Source organism: Austrofundulus limnaeus, unplaced genomic scaffold, assembly GCF_001266775.1.
Source record: "Austrofundulus limnaeus strain Quisiro unplaced genomic scaffold, Austrofundulus_limnaeus-1.0 Scaffold174, whole genome shotgun sequence".
Classification (NCBI taxonomy): domain Eukaryota; kingdom Metazoa; phylum Chordata; class Actinopteri; order Cyprinodontiformes; family Rivulidae; genus Austrofundulus; species Austrofundulus limnaeus.
In genome coordinates this window covers 420,154-433,393 of record NW_013952576.1, presented here as the reverse complement: position 1 = coordinate 433,393, position 13,240 = coordinate 420,154, and the positions used below count along the sequence as shown (strand labels likewise).

General features: G+C 38.3%; 1 protein-coding gene across 1 annotated transcript in view; it reads right to left on the bottom strand.

Annotated features, from left to right (window-relative positions):
- Positions 1 to 3,131: 3,131 nt before the first annotated feature.
- The window catches only part of ubtd2 (ubiquitin domain containing 2), a 17,016-nt gene continuing 6,907 nt past the window's right edge, over positions 3,132 to 13,240 (bottom strand). Inside the window, exon 3 of the mRNA XM_014017661.1 lies at positions 3,132 to 4,446. Coding sequence (XP_013873115.1) covers positions 3,941 to 4,446 — 506 coding nt within the window. The 3' untranslated portion in view covers positions 3,132 to 3,940. The remainder of the gene's footprint in view (positions 4,447 to 13,240) is intronic.

The window sequence follows — 13,240 nt, the reverse complement described above, 5'->3', positions numbered from 1 at the left end:
ATATATACACGTACGTATACATGTGTATATATAGAGAAAACAAACTTGTAAAAAGATGCATACTACACACACACACACGTGAATATATTTCTTTCTTTCTTTCTTTTTTGCCAATTTGTTTTCTTTTCTGAAATCTGGACCTTTTTGCTCAGCATCTCATGCAGTCGTGAGGGAGCTGACAAAAGATGATAAACAAAGAAGCAGTTTATGTTGTTCCAGTGTTCACGAGAAGCTCGGTGCATCACTGCTCAACCACACTCACTACCAAGGAGGAAGTGAGGACAAAGTGAAGGAAACATGGAACTGAAAAAGACAAGTGAGATGCACATGAGGAAAATTAATCAAGCGTCCTGTCATGGTCATGAGACTTCTTTAGAATGAGAACAAGAACCTGTCTGGGTTTACAGTTCCACAAAAACACTCCTTTGATGAAATAAAAGATCCTTTTTTTAAGAGAACAATAACACACAGAGACTACAGAGGGTAGTTTGGAAAGCCTGTAATTACTTACTGAAAAGGAAAAATTCTAACTAGAATATTTGGAAAATTACCTGTACTGATCTATGCAGGAGTTTTCATTATTCTGTTTTTTTAATCCTCCACCACCACCAACATTTAGTCAGGCCATTAGAGTTTATTTTTACTTTTGCTAATGAGAACATTTGCTATATTTACACTGTCTTTAACTCTGGTAGTTTTTTTTCTGCTTGTGAAAAAAGGTAACAGATGAGTATGACTGAAGCAGAGAGCACATTGTGGTTTTGAATTAACCACTGAACTTATTCTCACTTTCCCTTAATACGCTGCTCTGAAAGGAAATACCGTGCCACTGCTCCTCTTCACACATAAATACAACTCTTACATTAATCAAAAATAAAAAATCTAAACCTTGATTTTCACTGTGTTCAAATGAAAGTAAAAACTTTTTTTTCTGAATGAAATCAAAACATTTTGTTTTAAACTCTTGTGAGAACTACACGTTTTAAACCACATCCACTCTTCTGCCTTAAGCTTAATAATGGTGTAACCTTTTACATACAAATAAAGTTGTTAATTAACTCTCCTACTTCCTCTACATTTGAGAACTGGGTTACCCAACAGGCTGAAGTTCCATTCATGTTACATCACCAGAGGAGTGACGTTTGTTAAGCAGATACCAGCAGACAATCACTTGTTTTCTCCAAGTGTTTTTGCATAACAGTGGTTTTTTCCAACAAAGTTCCCATATTCTACCTGTGTAGAGTGAGTCGACTTCAAGAAGGAAATGAAAATACGAAAAGGGGAAATCGAGGGGTAAAGAAGCTGCTTTGTCTTTCTTTTATGATGCTGTAAGGAGACTGAGCTTTTGGACCAGTGAGGCAAAATCAAACACTCACTTCAACATGTTTCCATTTGTTCTGTAGTTTAAGTCAGCAGTCGACGGGGCAAGTGGGCAGGTTGCCCAGTTTCATCGCAGAGATGCTTACACCTGAAGTCAAAATCTAGACCACCAGTTCGTCCTACATGTGATTTTAGACTGTGGGAGGAAACAGGACAGGCCGGAGAAAACCCACACCTGCATATGGAGAACATGCCGAYGCAGAAACGCACCATGAAAGGCCCAAACTGCACGCCGTCTTTCAGCAAATATTTCTAGATACACTTTAGTCAAACCTAAAGGAGGATGTATGAGCAGAAGTAAAATTCCTTTATTGCTGTTGATGCAGATTTTTTTTTATTATTATTACAAACTAGCCTTTGTAAAGAGCTGACCTCTGAGTGTCGACTCTGTAGATTCAATTCAATTCAATTCAAAAATACTCTATTGATCCCAGAGGGAAATTAGGTAATAATGGGGATAATAATGGATGGGGTATAATTTGTTTACCTTAGCATTTACATTGTGACAATTTTGAACATTTTCCAAACTGGTTTCAACATTTAGCTTTTAGAATGCAAATTAAACAATTTATGTTAAGGTTAGTGATTTTTTTCTTAAAGCTAAAGTCAGGTAAGTTGGATCCCTAAATGTCTGGTTGTAGCTTTACTTGGTGACCAAAAAATAACACAAATTCTGTTGCACTGACAAAAAATCTAAAAAGGCAAATCTTCATAAATATATAGATGTGTTGTCCTGATGCATCTCAGTAATCCAGGTAGAAAAAAATCAAAAAGATAAAATAAGTAGGTCCTCTGGATGGGTTCTTCTTCTGTGAAACGTTTCATCTCTCCTCCAAGAGACTTCTTCAGTCTGGTGAGTTTCAGGTGAACATATAGTATATGCTAAGTGTCAGGAGGACCGTGATCAGTTATACATCGGGAAACAAAACAGCCTCTGTTCAAAAGAATGAGCCAGCACAGATGAGCTACTTCATCGGGTCAGGACTCTGCAGTTTACACTCATCTACAGGTCAGGATTCTGCAGTTTACACTCATCTACAGGTCAGGATTCTGCAGTTTACACTCATCTACAGGTCAGGATTCTGCAGTTTACACTCATCTACAGGCCAGCGGCTACTCTTTCAGGGATGAAGATGTTCTCATCCTTGATAGAGAGGAACGTTGGTTTGAGCGAGGAGTAAAGGAAGCCATCTTTGTGAAGAAAAACCGTCCACCATTAAACAGAGGTGGAGGCCTTCGTGTCCAGTTGTCCTCCTACAATGCTGTTGTTGCATGACTCAGCCCYCTGTGAGCAAAAGGTGTGAATCAGGGCCCCAATGATACCAACACAAAGAGGGGAAAAACAAAAACAAGGGGACGTTGAGCCCCGCTTACATTCACTACATACACATGACGACACCTAAGAACCACAGCATCCAAACCAATAAATCAGGTGATGGGGCACATGACCCTCTATGAACAATAGAGCTAATCAAGCCTATTGTTAGGGATGGCCCTCTTTTGCATGTGACTAACCTGTTTGTCCATGTGGAGGCAGTGCTTATAAGGCTGAGTTCACCTGAAACTCATCAGACTAAAGAAGTCTCTTGGAGAAGAGACGAAAAGTTTCACTAAAGAAGAACTCATCCAGAGGACCTACTTATTTTTTCTTTTTGATATATATGTTATTTCTTGGTCTCAGCTTTTCGTCTAAGTGGATGGATATTTGTCTACACATCAAAGAGGAGAAAAATAATACAATTAGACAGGGATTAAGGAATATCAGCAATGACCATTTTTTTATTTAAAAACACTCTATTTTTAACCAAAATATGCAATCGTGTTTCTGATGTCCATCCTTTCGCCGCATGGTTGAAGTGTGTTTTGTGTCCTGAGCATCCACGCACACTCATTCACACACAAAAAAGATAATTACTTACAGTTTATCAAATGATTGGTTTGATTGTTCAGTGAAGCAGAGTGAAGTATTGAACCCAGCAGCAGCTTGGTAAATTACACAGCCATGCCTCCTGACTGCCACTTAGACAATATAGGACTAAAATCTCTGTGCTAACGATAAGAAATGKATTTCACAGCTGTTAGCTCTCACATACATTAATCCTTTGACTGAAATGTTCTTGCTAAAAAGCCTGAATAACTTCTTTTACTGTGGAATAGTTGCATTTACTTAACTGTCTGAATTAAAAACGTGTTTAAAACCCTGTGGCCTCGTAATCACAGTTCATCTCGTCGATCGTCTCTGAATAGAACTTTAAAGGAAACTGACAAACATTTTGCCTTTAGTGCTGCCAGGAAAACCCTTTAAACCACCTAACAAAGTTCGCTTTTTGTACTCTGGTTTCCATAGGAACAGTTAAAAAGACTTCAAAAAAGGGTCAAAATTTTAAACGTGTAAAACCAAAAGAGTCTTTTCTCCAAAAAGAGTTTTTAAAACGCCAGCGGATGCTGACCTCTGTTCTGACGTAGCCCTTCTCAGCAAAAACAAGCGAACAGCACAGAGGAGAAGAATGGACTTTAATTCTGTTTGTGCCTTTTTCTTCTTCTTTTACACTGTTCACATTCAATTCTCCACCGGCGTCGGCTCCTCGGGGAGAGCGGACACTCCTTCCGCTGGCCCACAGGCCTCTGCTGTGTGTCCTGGTGGAGTTACAGGCTCTGGTGGTGGACGCTGGCTGAGGATAACCTGAACTACGTAGTCCCTGGAAATGTTGAGCTGATCCAAGCGCAGCCTGTCAGTCAGCGGCCGTCCTGAGAAAAACCAGCGCTGGCTCGACGCGGGCACGCCCTCCTGGCTTTGCAAGCGACGCTTCATCATGCCCACCGTGTCCGTGGAGCGGACCGCCAGCCGGAGGTCGCGGCCCGTGGAGAGCCGGAGCCGGAGCTGACACTCGCCTCCCGGGACGGGGTCGCCGGCACCGCCTGTGGAGGGGTCCGCCGTCACGGAGTCTGGATCCGAGCCGTCGGGCTCATCGGAGCGCTCTTCGATCATGTTGACGGGAGGAGAGAGGCAGTAGACTGGCAGCTGGTAACGGTTCCCCAGTTCATCGTAACATTCAGTCAGAGCTCCTGCAGGAAACAAAGATGAAGTTTAAATAACGACGCAGACCACTTTCAAACCTCTTTGGTTAAGAAATGACAGAGTTGTTCTGGTCAAACCTTCACAAAAAAACGTTTTATGAGCAATCTTATGAGTTACTATGAGATGTCACAGTTAAAGGATTGTATCTGCTGTGAAAGACTTTGAGGTGCGTCTACACTGAATTTCAGCTCAACGTGTAAAAACAACAGAACTATAGTCAGGTTTGTGTTTTCATAGTCAGTTGGCGGCAGCCACCTTTTATTGGATTAACTTCCAATTTTATTCAGTTGCAGATGAACAGGCTCATTTATTCATTTTATTTTTCAGAAGTTCATTGACCTCTAAGACATTTAAGCAGTGGTGGGCACCAGTCTGCTAAAGCGCAAATCCGCTAATTGTGGACCTAAATATTTCGTTTGCGCTTTAGCGGTCTTACTAATGTTTATAATTCATAAGTGGATTTGCGCTTTCTAAAATTAAAATGCAGTACCGCTAATAATTAATTATTTACCAGACATTGTTATCTTGAACAGCAGAAGGTATGGCTGTCAATGAATCACAACACATGATTTATCCAACAGCACCCCTCCCAGATAAACACACTTAATGAAAGGTATACATCATTGCTGACTGTTGCTTTGGGTCACGGTTCTGATTTCCCACAACGCTTTGTGTCTGCTTACGTAGCAGGAAGGCAATAGCAAAAACAGTTACATGTTTGTAATCCATACTAAAATTTTGTATGTATTGATTTATTTTACTTTACAATCGGCGCTCCTKTAAAAAAAATAACAATAATAAAGTTTAAACACTGGAGCTCAATACTTGACGTAATTGGTCGAAGCAATCGGCCAATGGGGTTAGACACGCAGAAATGATTTAAATGTTATGCTGATGAAGACGGACATCTAGTGGTCAACTGGAACAACTACATGGAAAACTTTAAAATCCAAGCTCTTATTTTGAAGGGAAGATATTTTCCTGTATTCTGTGCTTTCGTTTCCCATCACAAATCAAATCCGTCATGTACCCAGAATGTATCGCTTCAGTTTTCCAATAAACAGTTTTAAAATTACTTTATTGATGCTTCTTTAATGAAAAATAGACAACAAACAAAAGAAAAAGACAAAGAAGCAGTCGAACTAGCAATCCTCAACAACTTTTTAAACAATCAACCGAACTAGCAATCCTCAACAACTTTTTAATTTTTACACCAGGAGCTAAAGTTCTGTTTCAGGAAATCACAACCCCAGCAATCGGTGGTTGTAGAATTAAGCTGTAAAAGGATTCATACACCGCTAGTTGGCAGTGTTGTGCATATATTGTACATGAATTGTTGCCAGCTACTAAGTGTCAAATTGAACTTGCGCTTTAAAATTAGCTTCCGCTAGTTTTTCTATGACATAAGCGCTTTTGAAGTTGCGGACCTAAATATTTTCATAAGCACTTTGGAAATTGCGGAGCTAATTTTTGGATTAGTGCTGCCCACCACTGCATTTAAATATAATTTAACCCAGTTCTCTGAAACAAAGAAGCAAATTTAAAATAAAAAAAATGAAGTAATACATTTCTGCAGCTCCAGCAGGGAACTTGGGATAATTATATATTTATATAGTTTTACAACTATATTTTTTATTATTATTACACCACTACTTTTATTATGAAACTCGCATACTGGAAACTATAAACTATAATTTATAGCAAATTATAACTTACAGTTACTGTTGGAAGGCAATGTTTATAATTCACAAGGAAATCATTAACTGGGAGATTCCAGTGCAAAGAAGTTTAACAATTAGGAACAAAAGAATAGTTGATAAACTTCTACAAATAATTTTTAAGAATTCAGTGTTCTGTCTGGGCATTTTAGGATCAAAAATTATAATAATGGTCCTTGCTTCACTGATCTGGATAACTTTTTGGTGCATTTGCGTATCAACACAAGTAATCGCTAACATTTTTTTGTAATAAATATGTGAAAATTCAATAGTTGTAGTTCAACACAGGTGAACAACTCCGAAGTTTTTATTATTGCAATAAATAATGGAGAGGTCAATAGTTACATCCTTTTTCCCTTTAACAAAACTCACAATTCCCAGTACTCCGTAGTATGACAAAAATGGAGAAATGAGAGTTCAAACAGATAAAAAACAAGACTAAAAGAAAGGATCAGAAAGTAAAAGCAGGGAGAAAACTAAAGGTCATTTGAGTGTAATTCATGACCAAGTGTGATKCAAACATTGAGAAGAAAAAGTTAAAGAATGAGGGGAAAATAAGGTGCAATGAAGAAGTCATATTTTTCATGGGAGAACCCCAGCATTCCTCAGGGGTTTTTGGACTGATGGGCCCACCACATAGTAATCTGTAAACTGTCATACCCGATACCATGCAGAAACGTTATGGTGGTGATGAGTTTACAGGTTTGTCTTCTGCTGGTTTCTAATTAAATTAAAGCTTCATCCCAAAATGACCTCATAATTCTCAAAGTGGTTTAAACAGTTTTTGAAAAGACAGTAATGATGCTGCCAATCAGGTACGGATACGTTTAAAAAAACCTCTCCACAAAATGTTTTTGCAAACATTTCGAAAGGTCACTGCACCACTCGTGCTGTTGGATGACTTAAAACGTACCACGAGCCACACAAGTAAATTTTGTGGTAACAGACTGAGCTGAAAAGCCCACAGGTTGTTGCACTATGATGCCGAGACCAGAGCTGCTGTATAGGAAAGAAGAGGACATTAGAGTAAAGCAAGCGTCAGGAAAGCTTTGCCTGACTCAGTGTGAGAGTGAAGATCGGAAAGGGCAAACTGGGTGTCTAAAAGGTGCGGCAAAAAACACAGCATTCACCAAAAAAAACTTTTATTTCAACCCCACAGCAACACATTATATAAAGTACAGTTTCAAAAAATGAACAAAACAAAAACGCTGCAACAGAAGGTTAAATAATCCTGGATACAAAAGCCATTTTTCTTTTGCAGGCTAGTTAATTTTCTAACAGTCAAGGTGAGTCATCTCGCGCTGCGATGACACATCTGTAACTTTCTTATGTGTTAACGACATTAAATTAAAAAATTACTGTTATTTAACCTGGCAAATCCCACTAAGATCACAGATCTCTTTTGCAAGGGAGGTCTGGGCCTGAAGGCAACCTGTTATAAGTTTTTGTCTGTAGGAAGAAACTAGTACCAGGAGAAAACCCAGCAAGCACGAGATGAACATGCAAACTCACAGAAAGACCTCAGGTCCGAACCAAGAATAGAACCCAGGACGTTCTTGCTGTGAGGCATCGGTGTTAATAGGGTTGGGCATAATCATATCGTGTGCAATTAATCGTCAGAAAAACATTAATTGATTACTTTTTTGGCACTTGACAATTAATATGATTAATGCCACCAGGCAGACTGACTGGGGATTACTCCGGTCAGTCCGGTCAGTGCTCCTCTCCGCTTCAGATATGACAAACATTAAAAATAAAGTTCTGTAATGTATTTATCTATACATAATTTAAAACGTGATGTATAGCCTAAAATCTGTAATTTTCACACAATTTGGAACAATTCTTTATAAAGAGCAAATCTTTCCCACTAAATTGGTCATGTGACTACGAAATAAGAGTATCCAGGGATTCCAAGGGATTAATCATCAAATTAATCGTTATTGGCTAAATACCACAATTAATCGTGATTAATTTTTTATTTATTTATCCATCCATCCATCCATTTTCTGTACACGCTTCTTCCTTTTTAGGGTCGCGTGGGTCACTGGTGCCCATATCTAGCAGTCACAGTGCGAGGGGCGGGGTACACCCTGGACAGGTCGCAAGTCCATCACAGGGCCACACATAGAGACAAACAAGACAAACAAGCATTCACTCTCTCACTCACACCTAGGGACAATTTAGAGTTATCAATTAACCTAACAGTCATGTTTTTGGTCTGTGGGAGGAAGCCGGAGTACCCGGAGAGAACCCACGCATGCACGGAGAGAACATGCAAACTCTACCCAGAAAGGTCCCCGGACCGGGATTTGAACCGGTGACCTTCTTGCTGAGAGGCATCAGCTCTACCAACTGAGCCACCGTGCCGCCCTTATTTATTTTATTTATTAATTTTTTGAGCTGCTGTCCTGTTTACAGTTGTTTTCCTAGCGCTACGTTATTGTCTGGACTTGGCTGGAGTTAAAAAAGTTCAAATTCATTTTGTGGTTTGATCAACAAAAAGAAACAAAAAATGAGCTGTACTGATCTTTATCTTGCAACAATAAGATGACAAATACTGGCACAAACAAAATGTTCATAAGACATTATTAATTACAATATATTAAAATTCACCATCTTCCAACTCAGAAAACACACCTAACCTCCTATATTTAACTGAACAAACACACTTAAGCGACCAACAGGAACACATCTTATCACAAAAAGTAGGGGTGTCCCGATCCGATATTGATATCGGATATCGGTCCGATATCAGCCAAAAAACAAGTATCGGATTTTATCGGCCTGCATAAAAAAATGTCCGATGTAAGCGCTCCGATATTAGCAGTCCGTTCCAGCAGTTCACTGCCTCCACTCCAGTGTTTCTATCCAGCAGCGCTTGGATCCAGCATGCAGAGCTCACGTGATCACAACAACATGCTGCGCTAACAAGTTAGCAAGAATGTCGGCAGAACTTTCTATTTTCATCAGAAACAGAGTTGAAGCGAAGTGCAAAGTTGTCACGCACAAGTTTTCCGAGGGGGAATAGAACTGTGTATGTTTTAAACTGGAGTGACAACTAATCTCCACCCTGGCAGCAGCTTTGCGGTTCGGCTCGGTTCAGCCTCGGTCCAAAAGTGTCTCCATTCCAACCGAGCAGAACCTTCTCTCACTCCGGTGGTTCTAGCGGGCAGAACTGAGGACAGCACACTTTTTACAGTTTTGACATCAGCAGAATGCTGCCCGTGGATTATCTCTTGATGGACAGAAGAAAGGAAGAGCGCAGCTTTTGTTTTGGAATACGAGCGACATGACGAGAGCAGTGATAAAAACTGCTCCCTGCAGGAGAGAGAGGCTRATCTCCACATGATGCTCAGACTGTAGAAGGTATTAATAATTAACTGACTGATTCTTACTATTTATTTTTGATCTTGTTTGTAGAGTGATGTTTAATCTRTTTACACACTTGTTTTAGTGAAGATTAAGTGCAATGAATTTATTCATTCATCCCTAAGAAATGTGAAATGCTGCTAAGTTGCATACAGGTCCTACATTTGACACACTGATTGTACTGTTGTGTTGCTATTGTGTCACACCATCTACTGTGCTGAAATTTATCTTTTAAAATTTTTATTCTTTTTTTAGTGTGCTTATGTGTAAATATATAATTTCTTTTTTTTAAACTTTTTTATTGTTCTTATACTGTTTTCTTAGACCTTATAATGTTTTTTCTACCATTACCGTTCTGTCATCTATACTGTGACCAGGAGAAATGCCCACATAAGAATTCCAATGTGTATAAACTGCTAGTATATGCACAAATGGCAAATAAAGATCTATCTATCAATGATCATGTTATTTTGAGCACAGTCAGTAAAATCGGAGCTGTGGACTCTTAACTTTGAACAGACAATAATGTGGGGTTTTGTTTTGTCCCCACCTTCAGTTTTTTTCACCATAAAGCAGCACAAGGCTGACAGATGGTAAAAAAAATAACTGGAGTGATTTTGAATTATTTTACACTGTAAAAGTACATTTTGTTTTTATTATGTTATTTTTTTCAGGGTATTATTATTTTTTTTATTAAATTGTATAATGTTCTTCAGTTTAAAATGTATGTGATCCATTGGTTAAAAATAAATGGGTCAGTTTTTCTCATTCCTACTCTTTTTCACTGTTTGACTTGATAAAGACTTTTCTAAGATTTTACACTACAAAATAGGTAAAAGTGTGTGGCTTGTACTGTTTTGGTAACGGGTCAATATCAGTATTGGTCAATATCGGTATCGGACAATTCTCGAAGTTGCAATATCGGTATCGTATCAGAAGTGAAAAAAGTTGTGTTGGGACATCCCTAACAAAAAGCTCATTTAAATCCATATATTGAAGCTCCTTTATTGACAGTGAATACATTTAGACACATATCTCTATTTACCTAGAACTGCTCCCCACCCCCACATTATAGTATTTATCTTTTACCTGCTTCAGGCACTGTTAGCAAAAACAACTGAAAAAGATGCAAGTGAAAACCAACCAATTATTAAAAACACTGGTTTATGTCAAACTTATGTTAAAAACAGGAACCACCCTGACTGCATCTTTACTTACAACAGCTGCAAGCATTAAACATGGAGACTAAAATAACTGAATAATTGAACATGATGTTTTTATTTGGTGGAAGTTTAATGGAACCCCAAAGTGCTGAACCCGAGAGCTGATGCAAATGGCTTCCACAGAACCACTTTGGTGATCAGAAAACTGACCTCCAGACTCATTTACACAGGAAAATAAAGTTGGAGCRTTTCAGGACTATGGTAGAAAACCAGGGACTTGGGAGTCACTTTTAAAATGGTTACGTTTCCTAAATGGCACTGAAATGGTCCAATGTAATTATAGCAATGTAAGGTTTACAGTGACTAAAGATTTATTTAAAGGAAAACTTGAGTAATCTCAAGAAATGACAATATTAGTCTGTTGAGCAGCTAGTTACACTGATTAGATTAAAAAAAACATTTCCTGTTCTGTTCAAACTAATTAAATCCATAAAAATAAATAAAACCTAAACTACCATTAGTAAAAACAATCGTATTTAGCCTTGTGTTTGAACATACAGCACGCATTTTCCCTCAACAAAATCCATAGCTTTGACCATTACTGACCAATCGAACTGACACCAGTCTGAAAAAAAAGTTTTGGAAAAGTTTACCTACTTATGATTTTGATCCCATGATTTATTGTTAATTTTTTCAAACGAGACTCAAATTAACGTTAATAAAGTAAAACGTCTCTATTCTTGGACAACAGTCTGAACTTTCCCGTGACGCCGTTTCCCTCAGGATGCACTGTAWTCGCAAAGAAATACCCAAAACTTTTCCAAATATGTGAAAAACCAAAACTGTAGCCTCCGGCCTCATGTGAAACACTCAGTGCTTTGTGCTGACAGGGTAAACTATAGACCATGTTCAAAATTACACGTGATTAGTGCAAAGACATTCCTTGTTGTTGTAAACATGTTGACATAGAAGATAGGTTTTTTTTGGCTAAAAGCTGCACATTGATCAGGCCCAGCCTCACAATAGCAAGTTTGATTATTGCTTAAATGTTAATCTGAGAAGCTGAGTCATGTTTGTTTTTTTGTGTGCTGCGATATGTTTAAAAAAAAATCTTGGTTCACAAGCTGACCTTGTTTTCTTCTACATACAAAGATACGGAGCCCGCGAGGGGACATGGGAGATGTTTTTTTCTTTTGCGTTCCCTCGCGAAAGTAGTTTATCACTGTTGTGCCTGCCGGTTTATTAACAAACTCATATGTTCACCATTAGCGAGTTAGCCTACTGCTTTAATTCAGCTTCAGGATGAATATATCACACAACCACGCATGGAAGTATGTCATATGCCGATATTTTAACACAGTGTAGCCACGCAACATCAATGTCAATTTCACGAACTTGTGGCGACACATCCTGTTTAGGTAATGGGATATTTCAAAACAAAAGTCTGATTTAATTCAGTTCATATACAAAACAATCGTTTGCGTGAGAACGCAAAACAATTTTGCGAGGTAGCGCAAAAGTATTGCGAGGTAATGCAAAGATATTGCTAGGTAACGCAAAAATATTGGGAGGTAACGCAATCTTATTGCGTGGGAACACAAAAGAAAAAAATCTCCCCATGTCCCCTCGACATGCAAAGCTCCGTACAAAGATAATCCATCCAGCATCAGAAAAGCAAGTTTTTACAACAAAGCCTAACTTTTTAAGCTTTGGTATTTTTATTTGGTATTCATTTCATGATTGGTGGTAACCGCTACATAATAAAATAAAGTAAGTGTAATTTGAGATCAAATTGTGATTTATCATTTAAACATATTGTAATAGATAAAAGCAGATGATTTGTTGTACTTTTTCCTGCTGACTAATGTGATTATTAAGGCTAAACTGAAAAATATTGAGCCAATCTTTCCATTACCATCTGATTTAAATGCATAAATAGAAAAGGTTTTTGGTTGTTTCAAAGGCAGTAATGTTTACAGATGGTCCTGGTCCTTGGGTTGCTGTTTGAGTGAAACAGTGATGTCAGGTTTGGGGAATTCACAGCTGCAGCCCAGCAGGATCGGCTCTGACCTAGCCAAACTACCAACGGAGCAAAAAGCCCATCACTGGCAACAAATAAACATCACGTTCTGATAGAAGCAAAGCTGTTTCACATCTTGGAAAATATCAATAAAATATTGGCAAATTTGGACTTTCTGCAAAGGAGTTCATCAGGAAAGAAAAATTAAAATGTGAAAACTGAAAACTAGGGCACAAAAAATGAAACAGCTGACATTTGGAAGAAAATAAATATGAAAAAAAATACAGAACAGTTTTTAAGAAATGACTTTGACTACGCAGTTAATCTGACAGAGCAGGACTGTATATGATTATTGATTTATGGTCCTTGCATGGCTTTTAGCACATTTATAAGTAGAACAATTCAGTCAATTAGGCTTTATGATGAAGTTAGAATCGATTTAGTTTCTCTCGAGGTGTAACTCTCTTTCAGTAACACACACACACACACACACACACACACACACACACAC